Source organism: Alternaria novae-zelandiae (genome assembly GCF_023758075.1).
Source record: "Alternaria novae-zelandiae strain BMP 2774 chromosome Unknown scaffold_3, whole genome shotgun sequence".
NCBI classification, from domain to species: Eukaryota; Fungi; Ascomycota; class Dothideomycetes; order Pleosporales; family Pleosporaceae; genus Alternaria; species Alternaria novae-zelandiae.
Window position 1 is genome coordinate 622,895 of NW_026056963.1, and position 18,997 is coordinate 641,891.

The 18,997-nt window shown below is 53.7% G+C and overlaps 6 protein-coding genes across 6 annotated transcripts; 2 read left to right on the forward strand and 4 right to left on the reverse strand.

Annotated features, from left to right (window-relative positions):
• Positions 1 to 1,149: 1,149 nt before the first annotated feature.
• J4E88_002179 (uncharacterized protein) lies at positions 1,150 to 1,797 on the forward strand (the record flags this gene model as incomplete). Its single annotated transcript, XM_049395845.1, has 1 exon — positions 1,150 to 1,797. The coding sequence occupies one exon, from the start codon at positions 1,150 to 1,152 to the stop codon at positions 1,795 to 1,797; it is 648 nt and encodes a 215-aa protein (XP_049258249.1).
• Positions 1,798 to 1,976: 179 nt separating this feature from the next.
• Positions 1,977 to 4,679, reverse strand: J4E88_002180 (uncharacterized protein; the record flags this gene model as incomplete). Its single annotated transcript, XM_049395846.1, has 1 exon — positions 1,977 to 4,679. One exon carries the CDS (start codon positions 4,677 to 4,679, stop codon positions 1,977 to 1,979), a length of 2,703 nt encoding a protein of 900 aa, XP_049258250.1.
• A 376-nt stretch (positions 4,680 to 5,055) lies between these two features.
• On the reverse strand, positions 5,056 to 6,660 carry J4E88_002181 (uncharacterized protein; the record flags this gene model as incomplete). Its single annotated transcript, XM_049395847.1, has 1 exon — positions 5,056 to 6,660. One exon carries the CDS (start codon positions 6,658 to 6,660, stop codon positions 5,056 to 5,058), a length of 1,605 nt encoding a protein of 534 aa, XP_049258251.1.
• A 3,700-nt stretch (positions 6,661 to 10,360) lies between these two features.
• Positions 10,361 to 12,550, reverse strand: J4E88_002182 (uncharacterized protein; the record flags this gene model as incomplete). The annotated part of the gene is made up of 3 exons (XM_049395848.1): positions 10,361 to 11,656; positions 11,715 to 12,433; positions 12,508 to 12,550. 3 exons carry the CDS (start codon positions 12,548 to 12,550, stop codon positions 10,361 to 10,363), a joined length of 2,058 nt encoding a protein of 685 aa, XP_049258252.1.
• A 238-nt stretch (positions 12,551 to 12,788) lies between these two features.
• J4E88_002183 (uncharacterized protein) lies at positions 12,789 to 15,599 on the reverse strand (the record flags this gene model as incomplete). The annotated part of the gene is made up of 3 exons (XM_049395849.1): positions 12,789 to 15,348; positions 15,403 to 15,489; positions 15,538 to 15,599. 3 exons carry the CDS (start codon positions 15,597 to 15,599, stop codon positions 12,789 to 12,791), a joined length of 2,709 nt encoding a protein of 902 aa, XP_049258253.1.
• A 414-nt stretch (positions 15,600 to 16,013) lies between these two features.
• J4E88_002184 (uncharacterized protein) lies at positions 16,014 to 17,636 on the forward strand (the record flags this gene model as incomplete). The annotated part of the gene is made up of 3 exons (XM_049395850.1): positions 16,014 to 16,527; positions 16,579 to 17,400; positions 17,449 to 17,636. 3 exons carry the CDS (start codon positions 16,014 to 16,016, stop codon positions 17,634 to 17,636), a joined length of 1,524 nt encoding a protein of 507 aa, XP_049258254.1.
• Positions 17,637 to 18,997: the final 1,361 nt, after the last annotated feature.

An 18,997-nucleotide genomic window follows, 5' to 3' on the forward strand; every position in this document is an offset into this window, starting at 1 on the left:
TAAGCAGCCCATTTGTGATTCCTGGACATGGCGCCTGTAGCGGACGCGAAGCCCAGATCGTCGTTACAGAAAGTCCTAGCGGCGAGCAAATATGTCTCACCGGTATCTTTCACGCCAAAGCGACCGCAGTCGATAGCACATTCGACATATCTCCTGACTCGAAGTCTAATGAGCTCCAAATGCATCCCCAAGTCGTTAAGGTATACGAAGGGATCGATTGGAATAACCCCATGAGCGATATAACTTTGCCAGTGCTAGCTCGGACACTAACTACTGGTGCTAGCACGACATATTCTCGTCTCAACATGCTTAATGATGAGTTACGTTGCGCCCACTACGAAGCATTCAGACGCTACATTGAATGGTGCCGTGATCCAACGACGGACTTTGACAGCTTGCGTGGCGACGCACTTCGATACCACGAAATGTTTCTTAGTTGTAGCGGACACCGTCGCTTCTTTTGGACATCGGAAAACGACTACGGCATGGGCCCAGCGTGTATGCGTGAGGGAGATATCGTCGTGGTGCTCTATGGGGGTAGTGTGCCGTTCGTATTGCGACCGAAAGGCGACAAATACCTCATGCTAGGCGAAGCCTATGTCGACAGCATCATGAACGGCGAGCTCGTAAGGGAAGTCGAAGAAGGGAAACGACAAGAGCAAAAATTCTGTCTCATCTAGACAAGCGGAGTTACTTAGCCCTTCTGCACGTGCAGCCGCTTCATCTTCGGCGACAATCATCTCCACGCTTTCCCCACACTCCAACCTCCACGCCTCCGCCATTCTGAGGCACAAGCATCAAGCCACGGAAAGAATTGCACTGGGCGGATTCTCGGCGAACCTTATGCCGATCACCATTGCAGCGTTCCTCCACCGTGTTCTTTTAATCTATCGCGTTCCTGTCGCGTCGCTAACAACCCTGGCCCTTAATATGGAAAGCGGAACATCAACGCGGAGACGTCATGGGACCTCGCGCGAAGTGAAAAGGACAGAACGCAAGAAAAATGGATGATGGAATATATAGCTGGAACTGGACTTCGATACGCTGTGGACTCTACACACGATTAGCACACCATAACCTTCGCGACTGCATCCTCATATCGTCTGGCACCACTCCACTTTCACATATACAAATCCCACCTACTTCAACATGCGATTCTTCTCGCTCCTACCCCCAGCGCTCCTCGCAACAACCACCTACGCCAACTCAGACGCCTCACCCCCATCCTCCACACCCGCCGCCGACGAACCCACGCCCGTAGGCGCCCTCTGGACCGCCCAATGGGACGCCACAACCCTAAAACCCTACACCCAACACTGCCACTCCAAATCCACCTACACCGCCAAAATCTACAAGCTCAACGAACTCTACCCAGACCTAAAAGACGCCGCCCCGCAACTAAAAGTCTTCTACAACAAGCAACTCTACGCGGGGTCTTGGGGCGGCATCGACGTCCACGGCACCGGCCGCGAACTCATACAGATGAACATGGCAGACATGCCGTATAAAGTGCGGGAGTGGCTGAAGACCGAGATGCTGCAGAGGCATTATAGTGTGCAGGATGATATGGTGTTTTTTGCGCCGGGCGCAATTTACCCGATTCTGCCGTTGTGGGTTGATGATGGGGAGGGGGAGGGGTGTGAGGGTGTGTTTGATGGGTTGGAGACCTACTCGAATGAGCCGAGGGATGGGGCGGTGATTGGGAAGGTCGGGCATACGAATACGGGGGAGAAGGAGGTTAGGTTTACGGTGGAGGCGTTGAAGGTTAAGGCGAAGAGTGAGAGGAATGAGTTGTAGGAAGTGAGATGGTGGTGGGACTTTGCTTTCATATTGTTTTAGTGTTTGACTCTAAGAGTTCGATCATGGTGTTCGTTCCTGTTTAACAATCCATCGCTATGGGGTATCATTAAATCAATTCCATAGATTCAACGCCGTGCAAAGCACTTTATATCCCGTGTGGTGACGAGGCGATGCCTCTACCAGTAATTGACGACATTGAACATGTGTCCTTCACTCTTCGCAGGACAGTCCTTCGCTTTGTGTCCTACCTCTTTGCACACATAGCAAGCCAATGGGCCTTTCACCTTCGGCTTCTTGGCTGGCTTGCTTGTCTGCTCGGAAAAAGACACGTTTGAGGTACCGTTGGTGGGAGGCAGAATGGAGGGTTGATCAATCAAAGTAGGGACGCTATTGACACCTTGGCCCCCCGGAGGCGCTGGACGTAAAGCTTTCTTCTTTGGCGCTCTGATTGGTTTAGCAGGCTTTTGAGGAGCCGCGGCGTCCATGGAAGGTGCAGTGGTCTCGCGGGTCACAGGAGTGGTGTTGTTCGTAACCTCTTTTGCCTTGGATTTACGAGGGACCGGAAGCTTGACCACAACCTTTGCGGGTGCAGGTGTTGGTGGCGGCGGTTTACTAGTCACCTCAATCTTCGGCGCAGGCCCTGTACCAGCGTGAGGTTGGGGTTTATTATCGGCGGTGGCTTCGACAGGCTTCATGGAACAGTCGCGGGCGAAATGGCCTTGCTCGTTACAGGTGTAGCAGGTGGCTGGTGGACGAGTCGCTTTCTTCTTGGTCTTCTTGGAAATTGCTGAATCGGTGGCGACCAAGGGCTCGACGGGCGGCGTGTTCGTTAAGGAGGGTTCCGACACCTGCTCTACGTTCTCGTACCCGTTCGCATTGCCTGCTTCTGCGAAGGTTTGGGCTTGTTGTTCTGCAGCAGCCTTTGCGTCACGCTCTGCCATTTCCCTGTTTAGACGCTCGACCGTCTCCTTGGTGACACGTTCTATAGTCTCCCTAGTAACACGCTCCACTGTCTCTCTAGCCACGCGCTCTAACATTTCCCTGGCTTCGCGCTCTGCGGTCTCTTTTGCTTCCAGTTCGGCGCGAAAGTTGGCCTCTTGTGCTGCGAGTACCTCGGCCTCTCGTTCTTTGGCTTCACGTTCCGCGCGCTCTTGAGCCTCGTGTGCTGCGTATTCTTCAGCTTCTTGTGTCTCACGCTCCTTCGCCTCGAGCGCAGCACGCTCCCTTGCCTCACGCTTAGTCTTTGCTTTCGCTTCTTTTTCAGCCTTTCGAGTTGCCTCTTCTTCGGCAACCTCACGAGCTTTCTGAACGTCCTGCTCGGAGCCGTTCTGTTCTTGGACTTCGTGTTCACCTGGGGTCTTCTCCTCAACGACTTTCTTTTGTGCCGCCTTCTCTAGAGCGGCCCTTTCCTTTGCGGCCTTCTTCCGAGCTGCCTTCTTCTCCCTAGCTTCCTGCTCACGAGCTTCCTTCTTCTTACCCGCTACTAGCCGGGCAGCTTCCTGCGCAGCTGCGAGCTCTCGTGCAGCTTTCGCCGCTTCAGCTTTCTCTTTCGCAGCCTTCTCCTGCGCAGCCTTCTCTGCAGCTTCTCGCGCGAGCTTGGCCTGTTCTTCACGTTCTGCTTTCCGTCGCGCCGCCTCGGCTTTGCGCTCCTGTTTCTGTCGCTCGGCTTCCTGCTTACGTGCAAGCTCTTCCGCTACCCGCTTTGCGGCCTCCTCTTCCGCGTTGTGTGGTTGCTCTGCCTCATCTCCATTGGTTTGCTCCTCGTCCTGGTCTCGCTCGACCGAGTCGGATCCTTCCGGATCAGAGTGGCGTTTAGTCGTCTGAGGCTTCTTTCCGCCCTTGCCTTTTTTTCCCTTCCCCTTCTTTGGCGCCACGCCAGTGCCGTGAAAATTGAACGGGTGAATTGGGGATGACGCTTCGATCTTCTTCTTACAACCCCGGCAGGCAACAGCTCCGCCACTTGGACAGCGATAACTGTATTCCTGTACGTGAGCAGCGCAAAACAGGCAAGTTTGTCTCCCCTTCTTCCGTTCCCACCCTAGATCCATAACGGAGTCGTCGTCGGGACGTAACCCAGCCTTCCGGAGTTCAGAATCATAATCGCGTTGCAAGCTGATGACCCATAATTGCGCCATGGCGCGCTTCTTTTCTGGGTCGACGATACGTATACCATCATCTTCTGCTTGTCGAGCCGCAGCCGCCTTCTTTAGTCGCTCGATACATTGCTTGTTGATGTCTTCGATTGCCGATTTCCTGGCCCTCTCTTCAGCATTACGTCTAGCCGCAGCTTCGAAGTTCTCGCGCCGTCGGAGTAACTCTGCCAAGAGAATTTCCTCCGGGTCGTAGCTGTCAAAGCCTTCAAAGCCACCACCGAAGCGGCCACCTCCAAAGCTAGGGCCATAGCCGCCAGAGTAGTATTCGTAATCACTATCGTCGTCGTACTCGTACTCGTATTCGTCCTCGTAGAATGCCTCTGCCTCTGCCCACGCTTGCTCCTGCGCCGCCCGTCGCATGGCCGCCGCACGGCGATCCGATTCGGCCTGAGCACGTATCCTCTCTGCGGATTGCTTCTGCCGCCATGCATTCGGGTTCCGCATGTATTCGGCATGTTCCCTCCTGTAGGTGTCCCATTGTGTCCGTATACTGCTATAAGACTGATCATAGCGCGCTTTGCCTTTCGAATCCCTCAGGATGTCGTAGGCTTCTTGGATTCGTCGGAAGTCGGCTGCATCGACAGCTTCGCCTGGCGCCTTCTTGTCGGGATGGTGGAGGAGAGCGAGGCGGTGGAAGGCGGTCTTGATCTCGGCACTAGAGGCTGCTGGGCTCACTTCGAGGTCCGCGTACGCGTCTGGTAGCTTGGGCTTCGCGGGGCCCTCCATGGTTGAGATGGAGTTGGGATTGTCGTGGCTGTGGGGTGGGTGGGTGGTGCGGAACGGCCGTTATCGCGGAAAAGTTGAGCGTGTAGCCCTTTGGAAATGGGGTATAGGAACGAGTACCTGCAGCCTCACAGCGATTCATTGCTTTGAACGCTCGAAAGTTCTAGACAAACGCGTCGTAGCGTGGTGGCAGGGGCTGCACGGATGAAACGCGTTATCAGGTGCTCTTATCTCCGCACTGTCACTAGTGGAGAACATGTGGATCGGGCCTTCCCCACACGCGACTCCCAGACTTGCTTGTAGCACCAAAGCGAATGCATTACTACTTTTAACAGTATTCTCACATACCATGAGACGAGATAGCGCCCAGAGTGTGCCCTCACTCAACAGCCTTGACCTTACGATCACCCTCATCCCCATGCGCATACGCATAAGCATCAATACTATGTTTCGCAAACGCCCTCGCAGGCAGTCCCTCCGCAAACATGATATCCAATTCCTCATACGTCCTGCCCTTCGTCTCCGGAAGACGGAAAAACGTCCAAACGAAAAAGATCAACGCGCCTCCACCCCAGAAGAAGCCCGTCTTGCCCTTCCAATCACCCGCAGTGGGGTTCAACATATACGGATTAATAACGTTGGTGAGGATCTGCGCAATGTAGTAGCTGATGCGAGCCAGACACACACTCTTGCTGCGAAGACGCGTGGACGAGACTTCTCCGACGATGGCATAGCAGATGGGTCCGACGGTCATGTAGTACCAGAAGAGCCAGATGATCATCATAGCAGCTTGGGCGTAGTTGCCGCCGGACGAGTCGCCGGCGCCTACGCTGATGAATCCGACGATGAAGAGGATGGCTGCTAGACCACCGAGGCCCCAAAGGTAAAGCTTTCGACGGCCGATGTAGCTCATGAGGACCCAGGAGATTAGTGTGCCGACTGATGCCATGCCGAGACCGCCAACGGACATCTTGAAGGAGATTGAGGTTGAGACGCCTGCTTGGACGAAGAAATAAGTGGGTGTGCCGCCCATGACCGAGCCACAGATGGGCTGTGCGGCGAAAACCATGCATGCGATTTCCGTCCGACGGCGGTCGATGCCCTTGAAGCATTGAAGGTAGGATGTGTTTTTCTCAAGTGACTTCTCCAGTTCATTCGTGCGGACCATCATCGCGACCTTTTGCTTAGCCATATCACGTTGGGAGACAGACCCAAGACGGATAAGCATCTGCTCGGCCAGTTCGAGGTTGCCGGTACGAACGTGGTACCATGGGGACTCAGGTGCCATCCAGAGAATTGCAAAGAGTGGGATAGGCCATGCCCATTGAATGGCAAAGGGTATCCGGTATGCCCATTGTGTGTTGTTGCCTGAGAATGCCGACTGCACTCCAGCGGAGATGAGTTGCCCAAATGCCCAACAAAGGTTGACGTATACGGTGAGGTATCCTCGCAGAGCTAGCGGGCACACCTCACTGGCGTAGGCAGGCGCCATGGTCGCAAAGACACCCCAGGGTATACCGCAGAGGAACTGACCGACGAGGAGTACGGGGGCGTTAGGCGCGAAGAAAGAGATGAAGATCAGCGCGCAGATAGAGGCAAGCGATACCAGCAAGACGGGACGGTAACCGAATCGATGAATAAAGTACCCATTCGCAAACGCGCCGATGATAGTGCCCACGCTCACAGCATTGCTGAGTCCGTTCTGCCACGATGCCGTTATCTCATACGTCTGAGTGCCTTGATTGAACTCTCCATATTTGCGCGAGAAGGACGGCTGCGCGAAGAAGGAGCTCATCAAGACGATGTCGTATCCTTCCATGATGATGCAGGTGGATAGCAATACCGACCAGAGCACAGCTTTGGGGTATTTGCGGATGGCTTGCATCAACGTCATCTCGTGTTCCTCGTCGGCAGCCGCTTTGGCCTGGTCGAAGGTAACCTCATGGTGTTCCATGGTCGCGGCCTTTTCGTCCACGTCTGCCATGATGGGTCGGATTGGATCGGTGCGTGCACCAGGTATGTAGAAGAAAGAAGAAGACAACGGACCAAAGAGTCCGGATACAGATCTCGGGAGCTGTTGGTTGTGGTCGAGTATGTGGATCTACGGACATGGCCACGGTATATACATAGTCGGTCATCCTGCACCAAGCCGCTCGATCATCCATGCATGGAACATGGCTGCTACCCCAGGTTTTCTCCACCGGAACACATCTACCCCATGGGGTGCATGCCAGGCTTGGCCTGTTCCTGCAAAGGCCAAACTCCGGTGGAGATGTTCCTAGACGCGGCATTTTCCAGGAAGACGCGTGCGGGGCGTGACCACTCTACCGGTAGCGTGGATCCTTCACTAAGGCCCCCGATGGAGAAGCGCCGTGAGGCTCCGGCGTCTATTGTGCCGAAGAATACGAGAACTTGGCCGTTGCCAGTCATGGTACTACCGTGATCATAGGCTTGCTAGCATGACCGAGGTATTGTGAGGGCGGGTGACACGCTAAGCGGAAGCTGTAGGGAACCTGTTTCCAGGATCTACTCTTCCGATTAGATGAGATGTGGTGAAAGCTTAAGGTCGGAGACGTTGCATGATACAGACTGCATGACATTCATATTATCGCTCTTTCGTGAGAAGTCGAAGCAGGTTAATATAAGACCGCTCGATGCCCCATGTGTGACCCGCGTCTCGCGCAGAAGACGGTGAATTGGCGTCTGGACTTGATGAAATCCCAGAGCTTTTAGCTAGGATTGAGATCCCTTCTTTGGCAATCCGCACCGGAGCTGCTTCATGCTCTAGACTGCCGACATTGGCAATGTATGCGGACATCTTGTGCCCCATGCGCACATACGTCTGTACTAGCTCATCGTCCAATGGTCGGTCAAGATGGAGGAACGATGGTTCTGGTTCCTCATCTGACTCAGAGCCAATGGCTTCAATGGCTTCGGGAAGATGCATGCAGACGCAGAAGGCCCAAAGTATGAGTGTCGCAATGTAAATCGCATATGGCTCGAACAGGCTGCTACAACTGTACCTGCGAACGTGCCAGAAAAGGGCCCCACAGTGCACCAGACACAGTCTAGCTTTGCAGTGATCTCGAATCACCCATTGTAGGACCTGAATTCGCGCCGTCGCGAATGACTGTCCGCCTTCCGCATCGACTAGCGCGTCTTCGTTGGATGCAGATCCCGATACGAACCGCTGTATGGCGCTAGTGGGCGCAAGTATGATCAGGCGAGCTAGATGCAGCTGGAGGATAGTGTGGTGCTCGAAGCCTGAGTGGCGTGCGACCTTACTATTCGCGGGCCAATGCAGGACATCCAAGCTATCACAGGCGCTGTTACGCCACTTGATGGAAGACCGCGTTGTCGGCGACCAGTCTTGTTGTGTAGGTGGTGGCATATCGTTACGTCGCTGTGGCGTAGATGTTGGTGTCCATGAGTTGAGACGAATGCGATCTCGGGCCACAACATCTCGGGTATGGCGATAGATGGCACTGACAAGTAAGCCCATGCTGAACTCTCCTAGATCGACGGGTAGCCGCTTTTCCACGTAGATCATCTCTAGTGCTTCCATAAAGGTAACACTTGTAAGACGCCTTTGGTTCTGTCGAATTAAGCCTGGTTGGTCCCATACATCCTCGTGACATGGCAACAATACGTCAATATCGTCGAACTGGATGAGAGGCTTGGCCTGAAACTGATACACGAACATCGTATCGAGTGTCTGCTGCAGTCAGCTACGCATCTTTCGATAACAATAAGAACAAATTACCCAAACCATCATCCCAGTACGAACCATTGCCTCTCTGAACAGCCATTCACGAAAGTCGGGGTTTTGCTCAGGATCAGCCGTCCTTGTCAGATCGTAAGACTTCTTCGTTTGAACAAGTAGACGGAGTGTATGGCAGCCCTCTACTAGATAGTGTCGTTCTACATGGGCACGTTCTACCAGCATTTTCTTACCCGAATGCAGCATGCAAGCGATATTCAGGATACCAGCTTGTAGAATCCGTAGATCTGGGTGGGCAACGAACCGGGAACAGCTCGGGCTGTAATCGACATCCTCGTTACCTGCCGAACCTTGTGGGCCTATTCCATACTTGCTTCGGGTGAGAATAGTACTCAGCAGACCAAATAGAGATTCGCTTGTTTGGGAATGCTGCGATAGCCGTGAGTACTTTGAGCCGATAACAAAAACGGCGATCAGCAAGAGCCAGCTCCTGAAAGCGTCTTGGGCGAAGGAAGACGGCCGCAGGAAGGGGAAGACTGGGTGGAAATGGTCAAAGTACTGGCGAACAGAGATGACGACTTGCTCATATGTGGGAAAGTTCGAATCGCTCAAATCGACTGGGCTATCGCGGCTTTCAGCAGCAATACCTTCCAGCAGAGATTGATAGGCTGCTGGTGGACATAATTTGTCTTCGTCAGAGGTACCAAGTGATGCAGAAGCATCATTATCTTCCGCATCTTGCAAGTCGATGGTTTCTTCTGAGCAAATCGAGTGTTGCGATCTGCCACCGAACGGGGCTCTGGCACCTGCCCCATCAACGTAGTATCTGTTTTCCGACGTCGATGTAGATATTACGGAGGCAGTATCCTTTGACTGCTGGTCTGTATCAGGTATGATCCTATTTGGATCTGATGAGTGTGATGTTGTGGTGATCGCAGGTATTGAGGGCGTTGTTGGCGCGATGGAACAAGTCCATTGCTCCACGGTGCCATTAGCTTGGCCTCCGAAGTTTGCGAGTAGTGCATCCAGGTCAATGGGGCCTGAGTATTGGGGCGATAACCAGTTCACGTCTGACAGATTTAAACCAGGCATGCCGAATGGGTCAGAAGCGAGCAAGTTGTTGTCGACGTTGCTATTCCACGCCCATGCATTGACAGAGGACTGTCCTATTGCATCGTTGAAGTCCGCTGTTCTGAACTCGTCATTGCTGTCTCGATTGACATTGTTCGGATGCAGATCTCCAGTACTGAAGGCGTCGGTGGACTCATTCGCGCCAGCATCCGCCGTTCTGCCTCGCGCGCTGCGGAGTGCCGGGTACTGGCAGCTATAACCACGTTGCAAGCACCTAGAACATCTTGGACCGCGCGAACATTTGACGCGATCTGAAGCGCATCGAAAGCACGCGCGCGATGCGGGAAGCTGAGTCGTAATGTCGCTGTGGTCATTGTGCGCTGCGATGTGACGGGTGAGGACATCACGGCGTGAGAAGGACTTGTGGCAGGAAGGGCAGGGGTACGGCCGTTCGCGTGTGTGGATCCTCATATGACGTACGAGATGCTCTTGCTTCCCGAAACCGCGACCGCATATTGAACACACTGCATTGAACCGCTCCTGCGCTCCGGGGGAGGTCATCGCCGGAAAGGTAGGGGCAGGTATTGTGCGGAGAGAGCGTCAATATATGCCCAGGCAGCCCGAACTCGAGGTTAGGCAAAGTACAGGGCATCCCAGTCATCATGGTCACCCAGCCAAGATGCATGCGGGGGCAGGAGCGATGGGATCTAGTGGCAGGTGGAGGATGGCGTGGCTCATAACTGGGAAGTAATCACGAGCCTGGAAGGGTGGGGCTCGCACGGGCTGCAAACATCATGGCAACGATTACTCAACGAAGAAGAGAATGCGCGTTGAAGTCAAGTAAGCCCTATTAGAGGAATAGATTGTTCATTTAGAGTCTGTCGACATCATCCTATACGCGCTCGAACACCGGCATGGTCTCCAACGGACTCTCAACCTCAAGATCCTTCCCACCATCCCACGTCTCCCCACCCCAAAAGCTCTTCCACTTCTTACCGCCCTCCAGTGGCGGAAGATAAACCTTCGTCTTTGTCTGGCCCTTTGCCAGCACCGGACAAATCAGATACTTGTCTCCGTACATATACTGCTCTTCCACCTCCCAAGACCTGCTATCTTGCGGGAACTCATAGAACAGCGCCCTCATAACCGGTGATCCCTTCTGATGCGCCTCCTCCATAAGCTTCCTCGTGTACTCACGTAGATCCTCACGGATGCCCATGTACTTCTTGCAGATCTCGTAGACAGCGGGGCCGTACGACCAGACTTCGTTGTCTGCGCCGCTGCGGCAGGATGGGCTGTCTGCGGTCTTGGGTTGGCGTGGCTCGCGGTCGCCGTGTAGGCGCATGACAGGGCAAAAGGTGCCCCATTGGAACCAGCGGACGAAGAGTTCGCGGAACGCTTCGTCGTCGGGATTGCCGCCGTGGAAACCTCCTATGTCGGTTGTCCACCAGGGTAGACCCGAGAGACCCATGTTGAGGCCTGCGGCGAGTTGGTTACGGAACGTGCCCCAGGAGGAGGAGATGTCGCCGCTCCATACGAGGGCGCCATAGCGTTGGCTACCGGCCCATGCGCAGCGGACTAGGTTGACGATGTTCTTTTGGCCTTCTGCCTCCATGCCTTCGTAGAATGCGCGCGAGTATTCTCGGGGATAGATGTTGCCAATCTGTACGTTGGGGCCGAGGTGGTAGCGGTAGTTGTCGAAGTCGTAGTGTCGGTACTCTGGCTCTGCTTCATCCAGCCAGAATACTTTGATGCCTTTCTTGTAGTAGTTCTGCTTCGCTTTGTTCCACACGTAGTCCCGCGCAGCAGGGTTCGTTGAATCGAAATGAATCGTTTGGCCTTGGAACGTCATGGCCGTTCGTACGCCACGCTCAGTGCGGATGAGCAGACCCTTCTCGACCATTTCCTCGTAGTTTTCTGATCGACGGTCTACAGTCGGCCAGATGGATATCATGAGTTCGATCTTCAGCTCTTCGAGTTCTTTGACCATGGCATCGGGATCGGGCCAATACTTTGGATCGAACTTCCAGTCTCCTTGCATGGTCCAGTGGAAGAAGTCGATTACGATGAGATCAATAGGGAGATTCCGTTTCCGGTACTCGCGTGCGACTTGAAGAAGTTCTTCTTGGGTCTGGTAGCGCAGCTTGCATTGCCAGAAGCCTAGACCGTATTCTGGCATCATTGGTACCTGAAATAGCTTGTCTTTAGCTTCTTACTCACCTCATGGCATGAACATTGGGACTTACCTTCCCAGTGGCATCGGCATACGACTCGACAATCTGCGCTGGTGTGTCGCCAGCTACAACCCAGTAATCCAAGACTTTGGTCGACAGCGCCTCAAAGCTCATGATGTTCTTGCCAAACACCACATTGCCAATCGACGGGTTATTCCACAAGAAGCCATACCCAAGCGATGAGACCGCAAAAGGTACGCTAGCCTGGGAGTTCCGGTGCGCAAGTTCCAGTTGCGTGCCCTTAATATCAAGGTAAGGTTGCTGATACTGTCCCATTCCGTAAATCTTCTCCTTGGGATCCAGACTCTCGAATCGAGCGGTAAGCTTGTAGTCGCCTCCATGAATGGGATAGAATTCCCGGGCTTCGACTTCCAGCGCGCTGCATTTGGGGTCGACAATATCGCGGCGGTTACGGGCGTATTCTTCTAAGAGAACTTTACCGCTGGTGTTTGAGATGGTGATCTTGCCTCGCTTGCTGATGGTGGCTTTGACGAGCCCATTGGTCAGGGTTGCTGACTCGTCGTTGTTGGCAATGTCGATATTGGCAGAGACCTTGGGTTGGGGAAGGAGCGCCCAGTCTTCCTGTGGCATGATGGGCATCTTGGTGGCGCGCACGCGGACTGCGTTTTGGCCCCAGGGCTCGATCCATAGTTGTTCAGCATCGTATGTGAAAACGAGGCGGTTATCCTTGGATGTGAACATGATGTTTTTATCTGAGTAGCCGTGCAAGCCTACGAATACGTGTAACTGCCCCGAACATGGAGGGGCATAGACACGTCTTTTACATTGTAGCAGCTCCACGTACGCTTACCGATGCTGCGGGTACTCGCGATTGGGAAACCCGCCATTTGCATTCCTCCGGTGGCACGTTTCGTGAGTGAAGTCATACAACATCCAAAGCGTGTGGAGAGGGGCTTCTCCATCGGAGTCTCCACCGGGATACGCGTCGCGTGCTAGTCCTGGACACGTCGATCTGGCGGGGTTGGCCTTGGCATGGGGAACGCCTCATCAATGAACAACGGCATGTGCATGGATTCCTACACTATGCCGACAGCTCCACCTATCGTACTGAATCGTAGTCTGATTTTACTTCCGCCAATAGGTCTGGACAAACTCATGTGCCCAGTCAATAACCCCGGCCTTCCAATCACCCAGTGATTCCTCGACGAGCCCTTCCCATTCTCTCGCTGCCTCGTCTTCACCCTTGGCACCACCAACACCCTTTCCTAGCCACATGCGCTCTTGAACCTTTCTTACGCTACCCTCCCTCTCTACCTTGATATCGGGGATGTTGGCTCCCTGCATGAGAGCGAAAAGGTTGAGGATGAGATTCGAGGATTTGCGCAAGGTAGACCATGCTGTATAGGAGTACTCTTTGAAGACAAGATAGTTTGGGTGCTGCACTCCACCCATGCCTTCAATCATCTCGCGACAAAGCTTCATAGCTGGTGCGAAAGGCTTCGGGTCTCTTCCCAGAATGTATCCAAAGTCTACGTGGAAGAAGGCACCCGATGGGGCAAGCAGAAGGTTGTCGAGATGGCGATCGCCAACACCTAGAAGGTAGGTTATTACACAGTAGCCAGCGCAGGACTTGATGTAAGTGTCCATTGCCTCCTTCCGAACGCCGAGTGGTGCGCTATCGTCAGGGTTGTTAGCGCGCAGGTAGGCCAGTAGGGAGCCCTTGTGCTTCTGGCACGCTGCTGCAATGCTCATCGAAGGCACGAATTGGAAGGCGCCAGCGGAGGTGGAAGTAGCGAGAATACGGTAGGGTGTTAGCTTGAGATCCAGATTCTCTTTGCGAAGAAGTCGATCCATCAATGTGATGATTTGAATGACGAGTTGATCCTGCCTTAGGTCATCGCCAGTCTTGAATATGATTGGATATGGATTCGACGTTGTGGTCTTGAAGGAGAGCACCATAGGTAGCAACGATGATTTTAGAACATTGCAGTCTTCCGTTGATATCCCGGTGATGTACACAGATGGATCGAGAGGCAGAGGAAGTGGGTCAAAATTGGTGAGTTCGTTCTTCGGGTCAGCAATCGCCTTCTTGAGACGGGCAAGCTTGGTAGGCCGATCCCCTCCACCGAAGCGCACATCTTTCGATATTTTGGCCAAGATGGTGAGCAGCTCGCCCTGACGCTGGAAGGTCTTGCGGGTTTCGACGCCTTCAGGCGTCTTCTCCAACTCGACCATAAAATCGTATTCGACCTTGGCAAAGAGTTCACGATGCTCTGGCTCCTGATCGGTGCTGAAGTCGCTAATCTCCACCATGAGGTACCAATGTAGGAAGTTGCCCAATGTGAAGCTGTTGGCTGCACGAGTGACCAGGAAACGTGCTAGTGACGAGTCGTCACCTTCGCCTGGTGCCTCATACTTGAGTGCCTGCACCAATTGTAATAGGTAGAGCTGGAGCTCTTCGTCGTCGGCCTTCTTCAACCGCTCGACAGCGTAGCTTCGTACTACGGGGTGGTCGAAGTGGGGTCCAAGAAGTTCAAGCGCGTCGTCTACATCTATTTCTGCCCACTTGTCGAGCAAGGGTGCAGCTTGCCGGGCTTCTCGTGGGTTCTTCCAGTTCACGCACTTGACAAACTTGGTCAAGGCCCGCTTGTCACGTAGCAAGAAGTATCGGAATTTCCAGATATCGTCTCGCTCGTGTGATGTGATTTCCTCGAGCGGTCCCTTGGAAAGCAGCAGATTGAGCTTGTCTCGAACGTGTACGTTGGGCTTACGGTCGCGGTCAAGTGAATCGGTCTGCTGGCTGCGCATCAACTCGCGATGCTTGTCTTCGGCAGGGTTCACCCGTCGGCCGACTTCAGGGTCGTAGATCTTGATGAGCCGTCCTGCATCTGCATCGCCGTATCCAATACCGTCGATGTCGATACCTGGTCCAAATGACACTTCGGGTGGAGGTCGCAGCCTCACATCGGCTTCGGCTGGCAATCGCAAGTCTGATACGGGGGGCGGTGGGTATTCGACGTCGGAGAAGACGATGGCGTGGTCGAAACGGGGTAGTTCGATGTCGAGATAGAAGAGCTCCTGGTCTTCGCCGTCTGCAGAGCCGTTCGTTCCATTCGTCTTGGCCTGGCGGTTCAAAGCTGCAGCCTCGGCCTTGAGCGCCTCTTTCCGTATTTGCATCATCTTCTTGTATACCAGTCCGTCGAGCCAGTTGTTGGTCGGCAGATCGCCCATCTCCTGCTTCTTCAGCAAGCCTTCTAGTCTCTCCATCTCGGCGACCTGCTCATCCACGGTATCTTCAACGACCTGCGCCTTTCTACTTTTACGCGCCGGCGGTATTACCCACGGCGTTGTAGTGTTGGTCAGGCCATCTGCTGCCTTGAAGCGGTGTATCCGACAGCGTTGCCTGCCCTTGTGGAGCGTGTTGTCGTTGTCGAAAAGAGGTATGGTCGTGCCACCAAAGGGCACGGCATGGAGACTCGAGTCGGTGTCTTCGGCGGGCGATAGGTCCCATATCGTGATGGCTATCTGGGCGGAGGCGGGGAGGTTCGCATACGTCACGGGTAGCTGCAGCCATTCGTTCCAGATGCGCGCGTTCTTGAAGGACTTGTAGGCCGTTTGGACGGGCACGGTGAGGGGCTTGCTATCCGCCCATATCTGCGCAGTGACATACAGCTCGAAGTTTGGGCTAGACTCTTGTCAGTAATCACCCTCCTCTCTCACCAGGTAAGAGGCGACCCACTTGATGTTCGAAGCTCGGTGCCTAAGGTCCGGCCTCTTCAACAACACCGAGTACGGGATGGGCTTCTGGTTCCCATCAAGACGATCTCTGCATTACTCAGCACGACTTCAGTAATACTACAGCGAGGATGCCTACATTCTGACATGGACCGCCAACTCGGTCAGGTCGAGAGACGTCGCAAAGTTGAAGGCTTCCATCGTGCGCGGTGGGGAAGCTGGATGCTACGGCATGCCATGGGTGTGAGGCATGTGCAAGTCTTATCGCCTACCAGCACATGACAGGTTTCGAGGGTGCTAGCGGGAACGCCCGTTCATCGCATCGTCTGGCGGGGTGAAGGAGAGACACTTGCACTGCGCACTGGATGAAGCCATGCGGGTCAGAAGCTCCACAAGCCGACGCGCATGCAGGGGTCCGCGAATGGAAAGAGCCCTTTCGCGTGCTGCACGGCTTGGCTGACGAGCGCGGTCGCACTTGCCTCTAGCAAGTCGCGCTAGCCTCTGCACATTCGGCAACCGCGTCCCAGGCACAGGACATCGCCCGCATCACCACCACCATTGCCCTGCCATACCCCTCCAACGCTCCCTTACTCGCTTTCACTTCCACGACGCGGCATGGCGCGTCTCAACACACACCTCTCGGCTACCCCCCAGACACGCGCTTCCACCGTCGACTCTCTTTATCGCGACCCCTCTGTGGCGCCCCGGAACGATAGCAATGCGCGCACCACGTCTTATTCCGTCCTCAGTCCAACGCGCTCAATGAACTCGGACAAAGAGAATGAACAGCCTGAGACACGCGCAAACACGCCGCGACGAGGCAAGGCTGGTGGCATGCGCAGCGCGTCGGTGCGTATGCCGACCCCCGACTCTGGCTCAACAACTGGCAACGGCAGTAAGAGGAGGAGAACCGATAACTACGCAATGGCTCAGCCACACGTTTACGAGGATGGAAACGACGAGCAGGAGGAGGAGGAGGAAGAGGACATGCACGAAGTGGAAACGCCCTCGCAGCCCCCACCCGAGTCAGATGAGGAAGGCGACCAGAAGTACTACAACCCAAACCAGAACCCCGAGCAGCGAAGGAGACTGCGAGCAAACATGCGCGATAACCATCGTATGCTGGAAGGTGAGTCGAGCAATTTGGTCCATGTCGCATGAATATCACTGACCACAACAGATAATCGCGATGACTATGTTAAATCACGCGACAGCGGACTGCTTGATGCTATCAAGACACAAAACAGCTTGTTCGGCAAAGTGCGACAAACGGCTGACGCTACCGTTGACTCCCGCTTCCTCGTCAGCGCCAGCGACCTAGCAGGCAAGAAGCTCAACAACAGCTTAGGCAACTCTGGTGTAGGCATCGATCTGGACCAATTCGTTTCAAAATGCATATACTTTATGAAATCCGGCGGTCACATCGCAGGCGAGGAAGACGCACCTGCACTAGCCGTAGGCGATGACGACGAGGAAGATCCAGATGGGCTCGACTGGGCATTACTAGGTCGGCGAGCATGCTTCCCGCGCAACAGGCGACCGCCAACATCAAGTTTTCTGCTCGGCCCACTTTCAGTCCAGAGGCGCGTTCGTGTGACTCAAAAGAAAGCTCGATCGCAACGGCAACCTCTCGGCCCAGCAACTCGACCTCAGGAGATTCAAACCGGCGACATTCAACAAAATGAGAGCAACAACTTGACGACTTTGGTTAGAGGTATCAGGTCACGCTTGGAACAGCATATCACAGTCTCACAAACGTTGGTTCAAGAAGAAATCGACGCAATCCCAGATGATGAGTATACTGCCGACGCTCCAATCGCTGCCCTTAGACGCCACAGAATCGCCATGACCAACGAAGGAGAACCCGCAGTTAATCTGCTTGATTTCGCAATTAACCCTCACGACTTTGGGCAGACGGTTGAGAACCTTTTCTACATCAGTTTCCTGGTAAAGGAAGGAAATGCCAAGATAGTCAAAGACGCAAATGGACTTCCACTACTTTGTAAGTCTGCGAGTTCAAGCGAGTCGTACATATACTAACTACTAGCAGTACCTGCAGAACCCAGTGGCGTCTCAGAACACCGAGACAGAGACGTACAAAAGCACCAGGCCGTTTTCAGCCTCGACTTCCCTTCATGGCGGATGTTCATTGAAGCGTACGACATCACAACACCGCTCATACCACAGCGCGAAGTGGAAGAGGCGACTGTTGGCGCCAACGGCTGGTACAACGGCTGAGCTGTTGTTGCCCAGTTTTCCTGGCATCCGTTTCGCTTCTACGTTACATTTTCAACCTGCACGCTTCCCACATACTCGCTCAAGAGGGCGACGTCTTGGTGTTTTTCACTGTTCACAACATGTCTGCACGACACACCTTTCCTAAGCGGCGTTCAATCGAGTCAGACACGATGGACGATGATGGACGGTATTTGTACCGTACCTTTTTTTTTTGGTTTTCACATCTCCTTTGGCTTTGCCGACATCTCTTTTTACGCTTTAGTTCTAGCACCTGATACCCCAAGATTTTTATTCGGATCTTCTAGAGGCATCTTTATGTAGTCGGAATGAAACCTTCGCGATTTCTAAAGGAAGACCCCGAGAAACTCTGTCGCTGTGTTTACCCGTACAGCCTGTTGACCATGTTATGATAAGAGCGGAGAGGTGGCTCCGAAATCCGGCGGTTTCTTCGGGGGCATGTTGCCCCAACCCCATCCATATTGATATCGATCTTCATTCATGCATGCCAATTTTTGTCCTCCTGCAGCAATCTTCGTCCTTATTCGGAAGAAACTTACGGCTGTAGGCTATCTCCATCCTCATACGGGGTATACGGTGTTTGCCATTTTCGATTGCTTCCGCGCCCTCCCGGACTCTTGTCTTGGTACTGTGATGAAGTGACGATGTGCTTCGTTATTACAAGGTGTTGAGTAAGACACTGGCCTTGTGACCGTCAGCTTGTTTCACACCAACTGTATGTAGAATGGAAGTAGTGCTGCGACCATGCACTCCAACGAAGGTTATCGTTTGAACGCAATCCTGGGGCTCACTGGCTGGTCTTTAGCATATCCTATCGAAACCGCTATCGTTTCTCTGACTCCCACTACACTGGTGGAAACACATCGCCTGAAGCCACAACACATGATTACATATGAACTCAAGAACAAAATGTTAATCTTCATAATCCATAATTGCAAAACTCCTGTGGCGTGCGTAACGTGCGTAATCGAGATTGCTCGTCGGAGTTAACTCCAGTCGTCCAACCTAGCCGCCCAGTGTCCGCAGCAAACAACAGACACAGCCTCGTGAAGCTTTCGCAACCAAAGCAAGGCTTTCGGGTCTACCAAGCAATGTGGAGCGTCCCAAGCTCAAGTAGTCTCTTCCTACGATGCCCAAGTAGGCAGGTGGTGATCGACATGATTAGCAACGATGGTGGTTGGGTATCGATTTTGCAATTTCAAACAAACCCAGCCTCAAGTCAGTCAGCACAGCAGATGAGTAATAGCCTTGGCTCGCCTTGTCCTCTTTGGTAAGTAAGTAGTCAGCAAGCGTCCGTTGAAGATGACTGGAGGGGAGCTTCATTCTTTTGTGACAGGCGGGCT